General features: G+C 39.9%; 1 protein-coding gene across 1 annotated transcript in view; it reads left to right on the top strand.

Moving 5' to 3' along the window:
* The window catches only part of crfb2 (cytokine receptor family member b2), a 30,600-nt gene extending 8,260 nt beyond the window's left edge, over nt 1-22,340 (top strand). The window contains exons 3-7 of the mRNA XM_007237686.4: nt 2,307-2,488; nt 5,158-5,315; nt 6,526-6,676; nt 12,472-12,578; nt 16,984-22,340. Of these exons, the coding sequence (XP_007237748.3) occupies nt 2,307-2,488; nt 5,158-5,315; nt 6,526-6,676; nt 12,472-12,578; nt 16,984-17,766 (1,381 nt within the window). The 3' untranslated portion in view covers nt 17,767-22,340. The remainder of the gene's footprint in view (nt 1-2,306; nt 2,489-5,157; nt 5,316-6,525; nt 6,677-12,471; nt 12,579-16,983) is intronic.
* Nucleotides 22,341-23,202: the final 862 nt, after the last annotated feature.

Genomic DNA, 23,202 nt, shown 5'->3' with positions numbered 1-23,202 from the left:
ATGCTAATTTTGTGAGATAGGAATTTTGGGTTTTCATGAGCTGTATGCCAAAATCATGAGTATTAAAACAATAAAAGACCTGAAATATTTCAGTTGGTGTGCAATGAATCTAAAATTTATGAAAGTTTATTTTTTATCATTTCATTATGGAAAAGAATGAACTTTATCACAATATAATTATATTATAATTAATTATAATTTTTTGAGAAGGACCTGTATTATGAAGTCTAAAAACAAGTTACATTCTATTTTTTGTATCTTTTACTGGAGTTAATTGCGACACTGTGCATCACATCTCTATACAGGTTTGGAATGACCACTTTACTACATTAATGAGGCTTTGGAAGCCATTAATGTTTTTTTTTTCTTTCATTTTAGTTGCATAAAACAAAAACATAACATGCTTCATACATTTCTTATTTATTTGCAAATTAAAGTGTGAATTTTACCCAGACCCACAAGTTCAGATGTGATACTATAATAAGCATAGTGATAATAAAAACTAGAGATAGGACGATCTTTCAGCTATGTATGATTATCGCCCGATTTTTAGTCAGAAACGATATATCGTTGATCGACCGATATTCCTCTGATTTAGCCTGATTCAGGAGTCTGATTCAGGAGTTTAGGGTTAAGCAGTTAAGCAGTGCTGTGTGTAAATGACTGGTGAAACTGCTTGCATACAGGAAGCTGCAGTTCCTCATCCAACCACTAGCTGGAGCTGCATCAGCAGCAGGAACCCTGCTGTTTTTACCCAGTCAATGCTACAGCCCAGCCACACAATTAGCCTTTTTCACACAAGGGGTGAAGTTCCGGGAGAGGTGATGTGCAAACCAATTTCCGGTTTGGAGCACCACTACGAAAATAATGGGTTTTATATATTCTATATTATAAAGCATATAATTTATTCTACTTTTATAGGTGCCTGCAATTATTGTGTTTTATGATTCAATGTTGTAGATAAGGAGATCCATGTAAGGGTGCTACCGGTGTTCTGTCAAGTTGTGCTACCCATCCTATTTATGCTTCTTACCACAAGTGCACCTGCACAAACCTATTTTTTTTTCCATGTTTTTATGATTTTTTAGTTTATTTCAATCTACAACTCAATGTCATTCTTTGTCTTAGTGATACAAAAGTGTATATAGCAATGAATAATACATCTAGCAATAATAAGCATTAAAGACACAACATATATTCTAAAAAAAGCTTTTTTTGCCCAATCAAAGCTCTAGCTCGAGTGTTACATTACTGTTGTTCTTATTAAAATAATATATAATTAGTTATATATTAAGAGTAAATATGAGCTTTTTTAAGCGGTAAGCTAACTCCAAAAAATAGGCGGTGAGGCGGCTGATGTTGGAATACCCATCAGCGTGGATGTAATTAGTGGAATCTGTGGCATTTGGCCCTGCCCAAGATCGGTATCGGCGATCAGCTGATTGAGATAAAAGGTGATCGGCGATCGAAATCGGTCCCAAAAACACTGATCGGTCCAACTCTAATAAAAACACAACAAGCAAAATGAATAATGTTCAGAGAGAAAACTTTATTCAATTCAAAGGGAAAACTCTTTATAAAAGGAGCTGTAAGAGTTATAAGAGCCTCTTCCCCTGCCCACTAATCGAGTTCCCTGGGGACAAAATAATCTGAATTATAGTATCCTGCGAACTGTGCTCCTGCTTAACTGATCACCGCAGCCAGAGGGCAATGCTCGAACATGGATGGTCTCGCAAGATAAAACGCGAGATGCTCAGTTGCACGCATATGCGGGGAAAATGGGCTGATTCTAAGCATTGATCTCGGGTTTATATAAAACCGATATCTGATCATTCAAATGAAGATTGATTTGGAACGATAAATCGATTTTATAAACACAAACCTAGTTGGCAAGGGACCAGGGTAACTTCTAAGCAGTTAAAGACCTTTTTACATTGCCTAATGTTCAGTGTGTTTTCTTGATGGTGGCAAATTAACAACAGTGGTTAGCATGGAAGGATTGCAAGAAGAAAGCCACTGGTCTCCAAAAAGAACGTTGCTTCTCATTTGCAGTTTGATAAGGATCACGTGGACAAGCCAAAAGGCTATTGTAAGACAAGAACAAAATAGAACTTTTTGTGAAACATTGTTTGGGGGAAAGGAAGCACTGCATTCCAGCATAAGAACTTTATCCCAGTGGTAATATCATGGTTTGGACCAGTTTTGCTGTAACTGACTCGCAACGGCTTGTCTTCATTGATGTAACAATGTATCCTGAATTATATCAGAGAATTCTAAACTCCTCTCTGTTTTTTGTTGTTGTACAGTGAAAAGGGAAGGAGCTGTAACCCGACCCACTGCAGTTCAAATCCTGACCAGTCTCCTTTGCAGTGCAATCTGACCGAGGTTTTCAGACTTCCAAACCAGATCTACTACACCATTGTGTCTGCCCGCTTGGGGAACCTGAACTCTTCTGCCTATTTTCCTCCGTTCCAACCCTTCAAGGACAGTGAGTAAAAAGACGAGTGGGTCAAATAGGTTACAATACTGTTTGCTTATTACTGCTGTCGTTCTCTGATATGTGCAACATCACTACTTATTTACTTTTTAGCACTGTTTATTTACTTGGTAGTTTCTTACATTCATATCTAGATTAATATACTGTTAGTATATTTCCGGGCACTGTTGTTGTTTCCTCCTCACTGTTGTAACACTGCAAATGTCCACACTGTGAGATCAACAAAGAATTCTCATATCTAAAGTGGTAGTGATATTTACAAAATAGGTAAGGTGATTATATAAAAGATTTAAAGACCTAACCACATGCCGCCTTTAAGTCCATCTCAGAAGCTTGTGATTACAACTTTAGAACTTTAGTACAATGTTATTTCTAGTTGGAAACAACTTAAACACTCACTAAAGCTTTTTACATGTTTAATTCTTTTTTGACATTTGCCAGGAGAGCAAGAACATTTGCTATAGTTGTTGCAAAGAAAACAAGCAAAAATAAAGAGCAATATTTTTATCCAGTAGAAGTATTAGTTGCATGTATTGATCAGATTTCTTATCATGTGTGGATGAAATGAACCCTAAAAACCAGACTGCAGTGGCTGTTAAATTAGGGGATATCAATTTTAAGTTGGTGCTCAGTTTGTGATGGCGTTTACATGCTCTCCTCTGATAAATAAAATATTTATGACATGACTTGAAAGCAGGATTACTTCATGACCATTAACTAAGGGGTTAGTTGTAACCAGTGTCCAACATGGGGATCTGATTGAACACAAGACAATGGTTGTAATGGCTGCCCAGTTATATGTAGCTATAATTATGTATGTTTAGATGTAATCCCTGTTCAATCATAGCCCTCTGCTACCTCAATTTAGAATAAAGAATCTTAAATTATGTACAGTGGGGAAATTACAGAGGTATGAAAGTTTCAGCACTTATGATAATTTTCATGGTTTTCTTTCATAAATCGTTCGGATCATTGCAATCATATAGCAGTTGAACACAGTGATATTTGAGAAGTAAAATAGTGTTTATAGGATTTACAGAAAGTGTGCAATAATTATTTAAACAAAATGAGGCATGTGCATAAATTTGAAGACTTTAGCACTAATTATTGAAACACAAAAAATTTACCCTTGACCTACATAGACAGATGAATCCAATTATAAGAAAGGATTAAGGTGGCCATGGGAGCCCCAAAACAACCCTCAAATTACCTGAAAATAAAAATTATTTAACATCATGGTTTAGGGGAAGGATACAAAAAGCTATTTAAGAGAATTTAGCTGTCAGTTTCCACTGTGAAGAATAAAGTGAGGAAATGGAAGACCACAGGCACAATTCTAGTTGAGACCCGAAGTGAAAAACAAGAAAAATCTCAGATAATCAGAGGAGAAGAATGATTAAAACAGTCATAGTCAACCCACAGACCAGCTCCAGATACCTACAACATCATCTTGCTGCAGATGGAGTCACTACTATTCAAAACTATTCAGCGCACTTTGAACAAGGAGAGGCTGTATTGGAAAGTAATGCAGAAAAGCACACGCCACAAAGAGAGTCGCTTAAGGTATGCTAAAGCACATTTGGACAAGCCAGCTTCTTTTTGGAATAAGGTGCTGTGGACTGCATGCTGTAATGAATCTAAAAAAATGAGTTATGCTTGGCAGAAAAAGAACTCAGCATTCCAAGATAAACACCTGATACCCACAGTAAAATTTGGTGGTGGTTCCATCATCCAGTGGGCTGTGTGTTCAGTGCAGGTACTGGGGATCTTGTTAAAGTTGAAGGTCGCATGGATTTCAGTCAATATCAGCAGAACAATGTTCAAGAATCAGTGATAAAATTAAAGTTGCAACGACCCTAAACACTGCTCAAAATCACAAGTACAAAGTACAAGAGGAAAAAGTACAATGTTCTGGAATGATCATCTCAGTCCCCAGACCTAAATATTATTAATAATCTGTGATGTGATTTAAAGCGGGCTGTTGATGCTCGGAAACCATAAACCTGACTGAACTGGAGATAATCCAAAATATCTTCAACCAGAAGCCAGACTCTCAATGAAAGCTGTAGGAGTTTAGAGGCTGTTATTTCTGCAAAAGGAGTATATTGATGTAAATTTTCTTTTGAGGTGCTCAAATTTATGCACCTGCCTAATTTAGTTTAAAGAATTATTGCGCACTTTCTGTAAAACCTATAAACTTAATTTCACATCTCAAATATCAGTGTTTGTCTGCTATATGATGTATTTAACTGAAATTGCTAATCAATCAGGGGTGCCCAAACTTTTCATATCACTATAAGTATTTGATATATTACCAATTTTGCATGTTTTCCAACATAAAAAGAATGAAGAGTATGAACACAACAAAAATGAAAATCGAAAACTTCTGACCTGTGTAATTGCAAACAAAGGTTTCTGTACCAAATGTATATTGTACTTATTTCATGCTATAAAATGCAAATTAATTATTTCAAAATCTGAAATAATCATCTTTTTTTTTTTTTTGGATTCTGTCTCTTACAGTTGAAAAGTACCTACGATAAATATTACAGACCTCTCTATTATTTGGAACTGGGAAATTGCAAATTCAGCAGCGTATCAAAGACTTATTTTCCCAATATATCATCCACCATTAACCCGGATGTGTTTTTGTCTTGCAGCTGTCCCAGAACCCCCCAGGCTGAAAGTCTTACCGTGCAATGAATCCCTGTGTGTGCATCTTCAGGCTCCGTATGAGAGGCTACTCAGTGTCTACAACTGCACTGTGTACCCCTGCTTTAAATACAAGCTCAACATCAGCTCCAACGGACAATTTAAGGTGAGGAGAAAGTCTAAAGCTATTACGGTTTTATTCATTGTTGTCAGTTCCCCATACAGCTAATAGAAACTAAAGATTCTGGATAAAATCCTGCACTTTTATTATTTTAACTAATATCAAACAGTGAAGATCCATAGTGAGCAGTGTGAGCATCACCAGGCTTGACAGATGCTGAACCATCAAATAGGGAGGTGTAATAGTCCTAAATAGTTTGGGTCTAGTGAAACATGTAAATGAGTACAAACATTTGTCAAGTAGCCCACATCTGTTCTACGCATCATTCCGAAATACAGCTCTTTTACTGATGCTCCCAACAGGCTTACAATGCTAGTGATAGGGGTGTAACATTGCCCATTGTGTGCCACATGAGACTGGGAACTAGAACCAGAAACTGCCACTAAATTGCTGAATAAAAACTACCCCATCATGTTTCTTACAGTCAAAAAGAATAGGGAAAAACAATCCAACAAAATCCGATGGAATGACCCTGGCAAGTCAGAAAACATCAGGGGTTGAGTCATCCTGGCTATCCTGAAAGTTGCCAGTCCCAAACCGGCAGTCCACACGTGGTGCCAGCGGTGTTCTGTGCGTTGGGCCAGGCCTCACCGGGCACACCATGCAAAGAAAAAGCTATTTTTACAATATTAACAAGCTCGAAGTAGCTTCACACATCCTTGGTCGAATTCCGAGGGCCATGACATTTAAAAACGAGCCACTAAGAACTTTGAAAGTGCACAGGTAGTTTATTAAAAAAGAAGTTTATAATTAAAAAAGTGTGTTTATACACACAGTGCCTTCAGGTAGCTCTCTGGCACCATCCTCTCAAAATTAAGTTACAATAAGTCGACTGATTTGAAATGTCTGGATCTGATTCCAGGTGTGGCATTTGCATTTTCAAGCTGCAAGTTGCTATGAACCCACAACATTTAATTAAAGGAGCTCTCAACTGAAAATCATTAAGCTGAAAAAAAGAAATCCATCAGATAGTAGAAATGGTAGGAGTGGCCAAATCAACAGTTTGCTACATTCTAGGGGAAAAGAGTACTGTGGTGAGCTCTGGAATTTAAAAAGTCCTGGACATCCAACAGAAAACAACAGTGGTGAATGAATCAGAACCTTTCCATGTTAAAGAAAAAAACTTTTTTTGTGTGTGTGTGTGTTTTTGTGTTTGTGTGTTTGCCTTGTTTGTATGTGTGGATTACTTACACAGTTCATGAAGGAAGTACAGGGTTTGCAGACGGTGGTTCTGGAGCACCTGGTGCCAGGTCAGGAGTACTGTGTGAGCGTTGGCATCAAAGATCGCAGCTCTTCTTACAGACCGGCTGTGTGTGCTTTTACTGCCGCAGCAGAATCTAGGGCAGGTAGGTGGATGTGAGAGGAGAGGTTTTGAAATTGAGAACATATTGATTTGTATATTGCAGTTTTATTCGTAAGATTAAATAAGTCTAATCTCAAATCTAACACTGTCAACCAAGACTTGTTGAAGCTAGTTTTGCTCTGTGACCTTTAAGCATATTACTGTGAATTACAAAATAAATTCTTGATATAAAAATTTGGCCTGTTGAGCTGCACTGGTTAAACAGACCTGCCGCAGGTTTGGCTGTGAATAGCTGTCTTAGTGCAATTACTTTTAGCGGATTCAGAAAGGAGTGTTTAGGTTTTATCTCTCTGTAAACTCAAAACTCCATGTTTTATCACTAGACAATTTTTTTTGACAATGACAACTACAACTTTAACAGAGCTGGTGCTTAAATCCACAAAATTAATAATTAATCTCTGATGCAATCACAAATTTGCTCAAACGTCCAGAGTTAGAGACATTTCACACAATACAATTTCTTCAAACATAAAAACTGATATGATTTTTTTTTTTCCATTATCATTAAGGTTGCACCGATAATAAATATATAAATAATTTTATATTGACAACAGGAGCTCCTTGTCAATCATTATCTACTGCAGCCAATCATCTTAACAGACCTTTAAAAAAAAGTTTATTATATCTTATTCAGGATAAAACAGTTGGTATGGGTATCGGTACTCGGAAAAGCCGTTATCGGTAAAAGTAGGATCGGTGCATCCCTAATTATCATATTATTTTCATTTCACAAAGTGCAAATTACCTTACAACAGAGAACAGTACTGATTCTGTTCTTCCACATAGTCAATTTAGTACACCACATTCTACACACACTACACTCCTCACACCACACACTCCACACACAATCCTCACACCACACGCACCACACACTCCTCACACCACATACTACAAACACTACACTCCTCACACCACACACTCCTCACACCACATACTACACACACTTCACACCACATACTACACACACTTCACACCACATACTCCTCACACCACATACTACACAAACTACACTCCTCACACCACACAATCCTCACACCACGCGCACTGCACACTCCTCACACCACATACTACACACACTACACTCCTCACACCACACACTCCACACACTCCACACACTCCTCACACCACATAGTACACACACTTCACACCACACACTCCTCACACCGCATACTACACACACTCCACACACAATCCTCACACCACATACTACACACACTACACTCCTTACACCACACTCTACACACAATCCTCACACCACACGCACCGCACACTTCTCACACCACATACTACACAGACTACACTCCTTACACCACACACCACACACTCCACACACAATCCTCACACACATACTACACACACTTCTCACACCACACGCACCGCACACTCCTCACACCACATACTACACAGACTACACACCTTACACCACACTCTACACACAATCCTCACACCACACGCACCGCACACTTCTCACACCACATACTACACAGACTACACTCCTTACACCACACACCACACACAATCCTCACACACATACTACACACACTTCTCACACCACACGCACCGCACACTCCTCACACCACATACTACACAGACTACACACCTTACACCACACGCACCACACACTCCTCACACCACACTCACCACACACTCTACACACAATCCTCACACCACACGCACCGCACACTCCTCACACCACATACTACACACACTACACTCCTTACACCACCCTCACCACACACTCTACACACAATCCTCACACCACACGCACCGCACACTCCTCACACCACATACTACACAGACTACACTCCTTACACCACACTCACCACACACTCTACACACAATCCTCACACCACACGCACCGCACACTCCTCACACCACATACTACACACACTACACTCCTTACACCACACTCACAACACACTCTACACACACTCCTCACACCACACGCACCACACACTCCTCACACCACATACTACACACACTACACTCCTTACACCACACTCACCACACAATCTTCACACCACACGCCCCACACACTCTTCACACCACACGCCCCACACACTCCTCACACCACTTACTACACACACTTTTCACACCACACGCACCACACTCTCCTCACACCACATACTACTTACACTTCTCACACCACACACTCCTCACACCACATACTACACACACTCCTCACACCACACGCACCACCATACACTCATCAAAACACATTCTACACACACCATACCACACTCTATACATCACATACTACAAACACTCTACACATAACACACAATTTACACACCACACACTTTACACACCACATACTACACACACTACACTTCTCACACCACACGCACCACACACTCTACACACAATCCTCACACCACACGCACCACACACTCCTCACACCACACGCACCACACTCTCCTCACACCATATACTACACACTCTACACTCCTTACACCACACTCACCACACACTCTACACACAATCCTCACACCACACGCACCGCACACTCCTCACACCACATACTACACACACTACACTCCTTACACCACACTCACCACACAATCTTCACACCACACGCCCCACACACTCCTCACACCACTTACTACACACACTTTTCACACCACACGCACCACACTCTCCTCACACCACATACTACTTACACTTCTCACACCACACACTCCTCACACCACACGCACCACACACTCTACACACAATCCTCACACCACACGCACCACACACTCCTCACACCACATACTACACACACTCCTCACACCACACGCACCACACTCTCCTCACACCACATACTACACACACTTCTCACACCACACACTCCTCACACCACATACTACACACACTACACTCCTTACACCACACTCACCACACAATCTTCACACCACACGCCCCACACACTCCTCACACCACTTACTACACACACTTTTCACACCACACGCACCACACTCTCCTCACACCACATACTACTTACACTTCTCACACCACACACTCCTCACACCACATACTACACACACTCCTCACACCACACGCACCACCATACACTCATCAAAACACATTCTACACACACCATACCACACTCTATACATCACATACTACAAACACTCTACACATAACACACAATTTACACACCACACACTTTACACACCACATACTACACACACTACACTTCTCACACCACACGCACCACACACTCTACACACACTACTCACACCACACACTACATACTACTCACACTAAACTCCTTACACCACACGCACCACACACTACTCACACCACATGCACCACACACTCCTCACACCACATACTACACACACTACACTCCTTACACCACCCTCACCACACACTCTACACACAATCCTCACACCACACGCACCGCACACTCCTCACACCACATACTACACAGACTACACTCCTTACACCACACTCACCACACACTCTACACACACTCCTCACACCACACGAACCACACACTCCTCACACCACATACTACACACACTACACTCCTTACACCACACTCACCACACACTCTACACACACTCCTCACACCACACGCACCGCACACTCCTCACACCACATACTACACACACTACACTCCTTACACCACACTCACCACACAATCTTCACACCACACGCACCGCACACTCCTCACACCACATACTACACACACTTTTCACACCACATGCACCACACACTCCTCACACCGCACACTACACACACTCCTCACACCACACTCTCCTCACACCACATACTACTTACACTTCTCACACCACACACTCCTCACACCACACGCACCACCATACACTTCTCAAAACACATTCTACACACACCATACCACACTCTATACATAACACACAATTTACACACCACACACTTTACACACCACATACTACACACACTACATACTACTCACACTAAACTCCTTACACCACACGCACCACACACTACTCACACCACATACTACACACACTACACTCCTTACACCACACTCACAACACACTCTACACACACTCCTCACACCACACACTCCTCACACCACATACTACACACACTACACTTCTTACACCACATTCACCACACACTCTACACACAATCCTCACACCACACGCACCGCACACTCCTCACACCACATACTACACACACTACACTCCTCACACCACACGAACCACACTCTCCTCACACCACATACTACACACACTTCTCACACCACACACTCCTCACACCACATACTACACACACTCCTCACACCACACGCACCACCATACACTCCTCAAAACACATTCTACACACACCATACCACACTCTACACACTATACATCACATACTACAAACACTCTACACATACCACACAATTTACACACCACACACTTTACACAACACATACTACACACACTACACTTCTTACACCACACTCACCACACACTCTACACACAATCCTCACACCACACGCACCGCACACTCCTCACACCACATACTACACACACTTCTCACACCACACGCACCACACACTCCTCACACCGCACACTACACACACTCCTCACACCACACGCACCACACACTCTACTCACACTACTCACACCACACACTACATACTACTCACACTAAACTCCTTACACCACACGCACCACACACTACTCACACCACATGCACCACACACTCCTCACACCACATACTACACACACTACACTCCTTACACCACACTCACAACACACTCTACACACACTACTCACACCACATGCACCACACACTCCTCACACCACATACTACACACACTTCTCACACCACACGCACCACACTCTCCTCACACCACATACTACACACACTTCTCACACCACATATTACACAAACTCCTCACACCACACACTCCTCACACCGCATACTACACACACTCCTCACACCACACGCACCACCATACACTCCTCAAAACACATTCTACACACACCATACCACACTGTACACACTATACATCACATACTACAAACACTCTACACATACCACACATTTTACACACCACACACTTTACACAACACATACTACACACACTACACTTCTCACACCACACTCACCACACACTCTACACACAATCCTCACACCACACGCACCACACACTCCTCACACCACATACTACACAGACTTCTCACACCACACGCACCACACACTCCTCACACCACATACTACACACACTTCTCACACCACACGCACCACACACTCCTCACACCACATACTACACACCACACACTCCTCATACACCATAAACCACACACTCTACACACTCCATTTCACACAATTCACACACTATACCACACACAAACCATACCACACTCATCACACCACACACACACATATATATAAATGGCCAGTCAGCTCCATTTAAGCCTTATATCACCAAACGCTATGCAGGCCAGCAGATGCTTTTGGCAATATAGTGTAGATCACATTAAGAAGACAGTGTGAACAGCCTGAAATAAACATATATTACATATTACATATATTGGCCATTGTGTTTAAATGTAGCCTTAAAGATCTTATGTAAACTGCAGTAGCTAATTATGGTATTTGTGGTTGGTGCAGCGTGGTGGGTAGTGAGTGTGCTCGTACCCATAGCAGACTACTGTTCAATTCTCCGCCTCATAAACCCACGACACTACTCTAATAAAAGTTCTGAAGACAGACAAGACCCCTTACTCTGTGTTACGTCAGACATGTTTTGGTTGATCTATTAAATTTAAGCTAAGTTGTATTAACTAGAGATTTTTGTTTTTCCCCCAGGAGCACCAATCTTTGCGGCTGTGTGTGTGATAGTCCTGTTGTTTCTCTGGGGCTTTGTTGTTCTTTCATGGATCTTTTATGTGAAATCCCACCTACCCGCCGTTCTGGTAAGACACACTTTTGTTTGTTTTGCGGGTGTCTGGGATCTGGGTAATATGACAACATGTTTTATTTTTTATCCTGTTGAATTTGTTATTGTGATAAATGATATATATCCCTGATTATATCATGGATTTTATCGGCTCTTTAAAAACACACTGACATTAACACATTTTAGTACAGAGTGCAAAATTAGAGCGCTTTAATCGGGGGTGATACAATATTTTTATTTTGACCAATCGTATGTTGTTTTTATCTGCATTCACGCTGCATCGTGTTTTTATATAGAGCTGTTTTTTGTGTATATTTTGGGGTGTATATATATACAATTATACAGCATTAAGGAGAGGCATTGTATGAAATGTCTACTTATTTCTTGTCATTAAAATTTTTTTAAAAAAGAAGCTTGAATTTAATTGAATCAAATCAAATTGTCAGCAGAGTGCATCACTTTCGCTTCTATTTAACAGAAGTGTCGTATTGTTTTACAGAAGTAGGTCAGATGGGTTTCTTCTCATTTGCAAAACTTTATTTTGCTGATTGGTTTTCCCAACAGCAGCAGTCCACTGCTACTCTCAACATGCATATATTTGGGGTTGGGGAGGAGCTTTTGAAGGTCCAAAATGTAACTGGTGTGATTTAAGGAGTAACAGGACGTTGGCGAGCGTGAGCAGCAGCTGGTGTAAAGGTGTAGAGTTCACTGCTAGGGCTTTTTGTGCAGCTGCAGAGAGAATACATACAGAGAGTTCATTTTACACAGTCATATGATCCTACTGGGTGAAGTCTTCAGGCCACACAGTCGTGTTTACAAGGCTTCACTTGTGTTCTAAATCTCTTTGCCCCATTATGCTTAAGTTTATTATATAATGTAAAAATTCAGTTTCAACTTTCAGAATGATTGTATTTTCCCCTTGTTAGTGTGTAGTGTTTTGTTCAATTACTAATGAGGTTCTACTTTTTGTGGTAACTCATGACATGATCAGAATATGTGATAAAACATTAGGGAAAGTTTAAGCCTTGGCAGCGCTTTACAGCAGTAATTCAGTCAGTATTCAATCAGAAATCTGAGCGTGTTTTAGGCTCTGAATGCCCTCCTCAAATCCCTTTTCCACAGCCCAGGTTGCCAGGTATAGAACACAATAGCAGGCAAAGTGTGCTTCAGCCACATTAGCAAGCAAGCAAACTTCAGCAGAAACAGCATTAGCTTCTGTTTAAATATCTCTATGATTAGAGTCGGAGTAGAATGAGTGAGTGAGTTTAACGAATAGAGACAGCTTATCGCACAGAATACAAAAGAAGGCAGACCACAAGCTGACCAAGTTTCTACTCAGGATTTAGGAAGTAAGCACTCATCTTCAGCTATGATTTGCTAACAGTAGCTAATTTATTATCCAGATGAACACATTTTGGTGCACTCAAGAGTATGGTCATGTTATATATTTATTTATTTTATTTTTTCATGATTAGATGTTTTGTAGAAATGCATAAGTAATTTAACTGTAAAGCAAAATAAATATAATATAGTTTGTATAAGCCATCCAAGCTAAATCATCAAACTAAACTATGTTTCACACAATAGTACATTCATACACAGTCAGCTAAACTACTTCAACATTTTAGTGGCATAAAACATAACATGCATTTCTTATTTATTTGCAGATAAATGTTTTACATGTACCCACTAGTTCAGATGTGATACTACAATAAGCATAGTGACAATAAAAAGATAATAATAATGTTAAGAAAATTACTATATGCAAAAATAAAAGTAACCAAACGTCCGTATTTCCTGGGACATGTCCGTATTTCACATCCTGTCCCGGGCTTCCCATTTTTTTTTTTTTTTTTTTCAAAAAGTCAGGAAATGTCCTGTTTTTTAAATTACCTTCATTGGACCATTAAATTTATAGGCACTAGGGCACTACGCACATTGCTGCGTGTGAAATAATCCCTGAGTCGTTTCAGTGATAGCAGCCCTCTTCTTAAGGGGGGGAATGCAGCCTAGCCTAGCTTCACATAAATTTCCTCTCCGGAGAAACAGTTTGCTGTTTTGCGGCGTGCACAAGCCACCCCCCCACCCCCCGACTGAATTTAACTCACACAGTCTCAGTTAGTCACCTCATTCACCACACAGCCTGTCACTCACCTCGTCCACAGTGTCTGCCTCTTTGTAAAAAGCTACATATCTATTGAACCATTGAATAATTTGTCTATGATAGGTTTAAAAAAAAGAAAAGAAAACTTAAGAAAACGTAAAAAAAAAAAATAATAAAACAAACAAAAACACAAAAAAAAACCTGGAATAACAGTTCAGTCTAACTGCTGCTCTTATAATAACATTTAAGAACATGGCAAAACTCATTTATGTAATTCACGTAAAAATGAAGTTACTGTAAAAAAGTGACGGCCTATTTAAAAAGCAACAGATGTTGTTCATTTGTATCATTTCTAACATATTTAGGATGTTTTTTTACTCACTTTTTTCACTCTTTACAGCTTCAAAAACATGTATTATGCAAATTAGGTGTTGACGTCATTTAGCCAGGTGTCCTATTTACACAGTAAATTACTCAGTTACAGGTTAAGCTACAGTTATTGCGTCTAATATTTCAATTGTTTACACAGTAAATTACTCAGTTACAGGTCAAGCTACAGTTATTCCGTCTAATATTTAAACTATTTACACAGTAAATTACTCAGTTACAGGTTAAGCTACAGTTATTGTGTCTAATATTTAAACTATTTACACAGTAAATTACTCAGTTACAAGTTAAGCTACAGTTATTGTGTCTAATATTTCAACTATTTACACAGTAAATTACTCAGTTACAAGTTAAGCTACAGTTATTGTGTCTAATATTTCAACTATTTACACAGTAAATTACTCAGTTACAAGTTAAGCTACAGTTATTGTGTCTAATATTTCAACTGTTTACACAGTAAATCACTGAGCTACAGGTTAACCTACAGTTATTTTGGCTAACAGTTAAACCTGCTAACGCCAGAGGGTGTAGCTAAGCATGCTAGTGGTGGTTATCTTAGCGCCTCAGACGTGTTTGGTCCTCGGTAATCCTGCTAACATTTTTAGCCTCTGCTGTGAATCGGCTAATCCGCTAAGCTAACGATAGCTTTCAAGTAAGTCAGGTCTTACTTTAAATAATGTACAGGAAAAACAACACTGTAAAACAACTTAAAACAGTGTTAAATATACTAGCTTGATAAACACATGCAGAGTAAGAGAAAATACAAAAGAAAATTACTTACATTTGTACAAAAACTCCCCCATATTGCAGACTCCATCTGCCATGTTTTTACTCTAAGCTGGTAAAATGCATCATGGAATTGCCTTTGCAGTGGAATACATCTCACCCTGCTTTCAGAGTCGGGGTAAAATATGGATGCTGCCCATGAAGGATCACATGCTTCCTGCTGAATGGGACAGTGCTTTTCTCGGGAGTGTGCACATGCTGCCTAAAAATGCTGCCCAGTTGGGAAGCTGCCTTTTTGAAGACTGAAGAAGTTTTAAAGTAAATGTATATATAAATACTTATAAATATCAATATAAATACTTATAAATATCCTTAATAAATCAAACTCAAAGAAAAATTCACAGTTTAAAAAAAAAAAAGTTAACAAACCAACTTATTCATTTTAATTGGGATCTCCCACTAAGTTAAACAGATTTGGTACCTGAAGCTGTGTACTTTCTTAGTAGCTGGTCGTGGTTCCAAGTAAGCTGAATAGGTGCTAAAACTGTGAAAAACTTGTTGATTGGCCAGAGAAAATTGCCACTTTATGCAATGCGAAAAGTTACAAACCAAAAGTCTTGAACAGTCTCCAGTATAACCGTGTTGATGCTATGAAGATAGTATTGGTGGTGTTTTGCTTGGTACTGAGTAGAGTACAGTACAGTAGAGTAAAGTAGACTACCATGCAGTGGAAAATGGCTGTAAGCAAATGTTGTGTGCCTTAAAAAACACACACTGTTGATTGGTGGATAACCTAAATAGTTGCTGCAACACTATTATTATAGTCAATGAAATGGTTACAATTTATAGCCATAGACAGACTGTGAAATCTGGCCTCAGCCAAAAGATTTTTACAGGGCTAGGATAGTAACATTCACTGAGCAAATTTAACCTTAGCACTTGTTTGTTTACAAAACCCTGGCTATTCAATTTTATTAGTAAAGAAAAAAAAAACTTATTGCAATTTTTTGTCCTTTAGAGTGTTTCACTTTCTTTAGTTTCATTTTGGGGCAGGCATAATTTATTTAGTAAAAACTGTGTACTATTTTTTTTTTTTATTATTTTCTTATAATTTTTTTTTTTTAAAATAAAAATCGCTGTGCTGTGGCTCGCTTAACAGCTAAATCAAAACATTAACATGCATTTGCTTTGCCTCTCTTCCCAGAGTTCCTTTCAAGGCCCATATAAAGAGCAGTTGATGGGCTTTCCCACTGTAGAATCCCTGCACAGCATTTCACTAGAGCCTGACACCGTTAAGGGCATCGAGACAGATGAAGGGGCTGCGGAGGACGAGGATCCAGAGGATGAGAGTGTGGCGTACGAAAGGCTGGGGAATCAGAGTGGAACTTGCAGCGGGACATGTGGACAAGGCTCTTCCTCGACCCAGACGCTTTCAGACCAGGGTGGGAACGGATATGACAGAACTCAGCATTCTAAGATTGAAATTCCCTCATCTCCAGTACCAATGGCCATCTCCAGTATCCTCCCTCCCACAACTTCCAGAGAGCACATGGTGAAACCACAGCTCAGGACTGGGTTTGGGCTTCAGCAGAAACCGGTGAACCCACCAGCGGGAGAACTGAGCTCTACTGCTCTAGGACTCTTCCACAAACAGCTCAGACACACGGGCTTGAGCATCCTCGCACACAGACACAGAGATAAAGAGCAGCAGGACGCTGAGGAGGAGGAGGAGGAGGAGGGCATTAATGTGAATCTCTGCTCTTTAAGGCTGGGAGGCCAAATAGAGGAGGACCAGTTAAAGAAGGAGGGGATTCCTAAGCAGGTGATACCTACATCTCTGCAGAAGGTGGAGGAAAATACCACACAAGTCCAGCCCATGTGCTCGCCAAGCTCTGAGAGGAATGTTACAGACCTTCAGGAGAAGGATGATGAGGAGGATGAGGACGAGGAGGAGGAGGAAGACTCTGGTTATATGATGCGGAATTAGAACAATTTCTCTAATACCAGAAACCACATTCTCAATCTTTTTTATTGTGATACAGTATTGCCAACAGTATTGTTTGGGATCATTTGCTACCTCAAATGCCAACTTGGCATTTGGCCTAAAGTTTTCAGTGTTCACAGAATCTGCGTTATTAACTCCCCCACCCCTGGATGCCCCTCATTTTTTATACTAAGCTTTAATGAAAATCACGTACATTTGTTTACGCCTGTTTTACACATTCTGTCACATCAGCTTGGGCTGGACAGTAATTCAATAGAAAAATATATTGTGATAGAAAATGTTTCATTAACAGTAATAGGATTTTTAAACACATTTCCAATATTTCAACTTACAGTATTTACAGTATCTGTTACTGACTGGCAATTATTACAGGACACTGCTGTCAGTTCACTGTCTTCTGGTTGAGCACAAAGGGCAGAACCACTGTAGTTTGGCAGTGCCAGTGATGTAATGAATTTCAGTGATGTAAAGAAATACTTTTTAATAATCAGCACATCATTTTAAATGGTTTTCTCTAGGGCTGGGCTAGGGCATATGATACAATACTTTTTTTTTTTTTTTTTATAATTTTATTAAAAAATTTTCCCCAATTTACACGGCCAATTACCCAACCCGCTCATTAGGACTCCCCCTATCACTAGTAATGCCCCAACACACCAGGAGGGCGAAGACTAACACACGCTTCCTCCGATACATGTGAAGTCAGCCACCGCTTCTTTTTGAGCTGCTGCTGATGCAACATTGCCGAGCAGCCAGCGCGCTTGGAGGACAGCGCAGCGACTAGGTTCTGATACATCAGCTCACAGATGCCCTGTGCTGCAGACATCACCCTAGGAGTGATGTGGGGAGAGAGCGCCATCTACCCACCCGGAGGGAGCAGGGCCAATTGTGCTCCCTCTGAGCGCCGGCAGCTTGATGGCAAAGCTGCATGAGCTGGTGTTCGAAGCTGCGACCTCCCGCTCATAGTGGCAGCGCTTTAGACCGACGATACAATACTTTGAATTTGATACTGACAGCCAAACTATTTTTTATTTTATATATTTTTTAAACCCTTTTTTTATTATTGTAACCAAGAAAATACAAAAAGCAATTATTATTCTCACACAACGTTTATATTTAACAGTACACATAAGTAATATCGTCACCATGTATACTGTCACCATTAGAGGCTCCATCTTTTTGGATCCTGTTGGAACAAAAACAGTGCGAGCGCCTGAGAGATATCAACACAGTGGCGTAGTTTTGACAATTTGAATGATCTGTGTTTCTATCTGCACTCTCCACTACTGTGTGCACTTTTTTTTTTCACTGCTTGTTTGTGTGTTTCATGCAAAGTATTGGAAATTAGTACCAAATGTTTTAAGACCTCTCAGTATTCTGTAGTACAGAGACATTTAAGTCTGTGCATTTTTTCTATCGAATTTAGATACCCAGCCATAGTCATTGCAACACCCTATTTACTATAGTACTGTTACTAATGTGAGAAGAGTTTCTCGTGAGCAACTACCTCCCCAAACTCTTAGGGAGTTTTCACACCAGCACTATTTGGTCCGGTTTAAATGATTCTAAAGCAGTTCATTTCAGGAGGTGTGTAATTAGTAAACGCCCTCGGGTTTGGACCAAAACAACCGCACCAAGACCAACGAGAGAAGGTGGTCTCGGTCCTGTTCCACACTAACTCTGGAGTGGTGAGAACGTGACGTGGTCTAGATCAGACTCAACTATTAAATATTCTCCCTTTATTTGAGCTAAACTGCTGTTTAGGTGCAGTTTAACCTGATCTATAAACCAGATAATTAACATAGCTATGAACAAACGCTTTTTCTGCTGCTACTCCATGCTAAATTCATACTAAACTTCATACTAAACGCTACGTTTACTGCGTAGACAAGCACTGCATTTGAAAGCACAGCAGCAATATTCTTAGCATTTACTATTATTGCAGCTTTACCCTGCACAATATTTACACTGGTCTGGAACATAGAATCTGCTTTCTGTATTTAATTTTTTGCTCCTGAAACAGACAGCTCTGAACAATCTAAGACGACGTGCTCACATGGTTTGTTGCTGCATATTTTGGTGAGTTTAGATTTGCGTCTGTGTGAAAACAAACCAAACCAAGGGTGAAAATGCTCCCAAGTAAAAAAAAAATCTGCTTCTCTCCTGTGTTTGAAATGTGTATTTTCTGTTTGTTACATTCCAGCCTACTCTTCTCAGAATAGATACATGCATTTTAGTTATTTGCATGAAGTTGAACTTGGCTGTACTTTTTCACTCTAGGTCATAGCATTTCCTTGATGCAACGCAGCCCATCATGCACTCATTTTTCATTGAAATAAATAAGACGTGTTGAGATGCAATATCAAGTGGACAAGTACCGCTGGAACTGCTCCTGGGTTAATGGTTTATCTGAGGACCAGTCTCATTGTAGATGGTTTGCCCATCTTAAAACTATTCTGAATCCACCGACAATCTTCTGTATAAATGACTCTGTTCACACCTGGTATTAACATGGTTTCTGGGTGATGTGATCATAAGTGTGCAGTATAAAGTGTGAACAGGTGTGAATGGAATACAGTGCATCTGGAGGAGCATCATAATCCCATCCCTCAAACAACTGTCACATTCATAGGATTTTGGTGGAGACATATAAGACCACATAATGATTGTTACTGTTGTGTGTACACTAATGCTTCTCGATACGCCCCTGACAGCAAAGCCACGCTTACATTAACTGTGTCACTGCCCCTGCCGGAACATAACAAACACCATCCACCGTCCGCACAGGTTAGCTGAGCATGCTATAAAAACAAGCTAATGCATAAATGTGATAATCACTAATCTGGATTTGGGCTCAGGATACGCTCCCAGAACGTTCTGCGCTTTTCCACTGCAAAATCACAGGTTCTCGGCCAGAAAAAACTATATTGCTGGTCTGGAACCAGTGAACCTGTGACGTGAGCAGACAAAGAGCGGGATGTTCAAGGGTCACTGTCGCAAAGTTGTTTACAAACCTTACTGCCATTTTCAGCTAAGAGCAGCAGCAAAAGCAGCTAAAACTGAAAATCAATCAACAATAGTCCACCGAAGAAACTTAACGCATTGCTTGCTTCTAAAATGGAATTATGCTCCCTTTCCCCACTGTGTTTCCCCAGAGGTTTTGGGCAGTGTGGTGCTCTCTTTTGTCTGAAAGCAGGTTCTAGTTAACTAGTTTCTCTCTAATGCAAAACATTCCAGCTGAAATTTATAAATGTACATTTTATGTTTGTTTTTTTTTGCCATTGGTATATACAGATACAGTATATACCCAAAAAAGCTTATCAGCTTACCATACCTATTATTGCAGTACTTTAACAGAAGAAAGAACTTAATAGAATTTAGATATTTGCAGTCCATTACAGGTGGTCCATTGTGGTCATTTTCATCATTGAAAGAGAGGAAAGACAAACCAGTAAGTGTACCACTTTTATGTTTACTTAAAGATCATGGTACACAGACATAAAGGTACAATATCCAAATCTGATACCAAAAACTAGTGACTGGCATGGTGCAAATATAACAAATTTCATTTAAAAATTAGCATTATAATTGGACAGTTTTGAATTGAATGTTTCTGTATTAAACATGCTGTATGTGACAAAATGACTAGAGTTAACTAGAGTTAAAAGTTGGTGAGTGTCTGATAGCGGACTTTTAATGCAGTTTAAATTCTCTGCATAAAGTTTAGCAGTTAGCATGCTAGCTTACCTGCTTATGACAGAGATAATAATTCAGTCTATGTCTCTGTTTAGTTTATTTAGATCCAGTGTGAAAGAAAATGTCATGTTTAGAACAGATATATTATTACCATGTCCTCTGTTTTGCAACTGCTTGCACATGTTTGTGTATTATGGCATGAACAAAGGAGATTTATGGGGAACTTAGAAAAAAGTTGCTGATGCTCATCAGGCTGGGAAATAATACAAAACTAAAGATTTTGGACTCCACCAATCCACATTCAGACAGATTACACTGTACAAATGGGGAGATTTAAAAAAAAAAAAACGTTGTCGACCAACAAGGATCACTCCAAGATATAGGCGCGTTGTGTAATAGCAAGGTCATATAGCACCCAGGGTAATTTAAAAGCAACTAAAGGGCCTCTCTCACATTATTTCATCTGTGAAACATAGTAGTGGTAGTATCATGGTTTGGGTGTGTTTTGCTGCATCTGGGCTCGGACGGCTTGCCATCATTGGATGAAACCATAATTTCTGAATTGCAGCTGCTGGCACATTCAGAGGTCAGTGGGCATGCCAAAGTTTACCAAAGCCTAACTGGACAAGTAGTTTGGCATGTAAAGTATTTTCTCTGTGGAAGCTGCAGATGAGACATTGCTCATAACCCTTGTATAAGCATTGTTTGCTGACAAGAGCTAGAGTGAGTGGATTCACATTAAGAGCTTAATAAATGCTTATTTTTTATGAGCAGTCTTTGCCAGATAGTAATGTTGTATTTTTTTACTTGTCTTTGTAAAGACTTCCTTTTCTTGAAATAAAGTATTTTGGAATGTACAAGGTTGTGAATTGCTTCAATAAAGTCAATTTTGATAGTGCTGTTTTAAGTGTTGACCCACCATCAGGACCTGCAGAGATGATTCCAGACTACAGTTTCCTTGCTTTCTCTGGGAGGGTAGGATAGCCCTTTTCTCTCTGTAGGTGTCTGTTATCTTTTGTAGCAGGACTGGCACTTAGTAATCTTCTTCAAGCATGTTCCGCTGTCCATAATACATAAATCATAATACAGTTGCTTGCAAAAGTATTCATTCCCCTTGAACTTTTTCACATTTTGTTACCTTACAACCACAAAATTAAATGTATTTTATTGGGATTTTTAGATGAAAGACCAACACAAAGTAGCACATAATTGTGAAGGATCAAAAATGATTATTTTTAAATTTTAAATAAAAATCTGAAAAGTGTGACATGAAAAAATATTTAGCCCCCCCCTATAGCAATAATTACTTTTTCGCTTAAAATTATTTGGGGTATGTCTACCAGCTTTGCACATCTAGAGACTGAGCTTTCTGACCATTCTTCTTTACAAATTAGCTGAAGCTCAGCCAGTTGAATAGAGAGCATCTGTGAACAACAATTTTCATGTCTTGCCACAGACGCTGAGTGGGTTTCAGATCAGGACTGGGCCATTCTAACACATGAATATTTTTTTATCTAAATCTTTCCTCTGGTTGTGTGTTTAGGGACATTGATTTACTGGAAGGTGAATCTCCTTCACAATCTTTTGTATTGGGAAAACCTCCAACAGGTTTTCTTGCAGGACTGCCCTGTATTTAGCCCCATTCATCTTCCCATCAACTCTGATCAGCTTCACTGCTGAAGAAAAGGATCCTAACAGCATGATGCTGCCATGATGCATGTT

The sequence above is a fragment of the Astyanax mexicanus genome, chromosome 11 (assembly GCF_023375975.1).
Source record: "Astyanax mexicanus isolate ESR-SI-001 chromosome 11, AstMex3_surface, whole genome shotgun sequence".
NCBI classification, from domain to species: Eukaryota; Metazoa; Chordata; class Actinopteri; order Characiformes; family Acestrorhamphidae; genus Astyanax; species Astyanax mexicanus.
The sequence above is the reverse complement of the archived record's forward strand: the minus strand, read 5'-3'. Positions and strand labels throughout refer to the sequence as shown.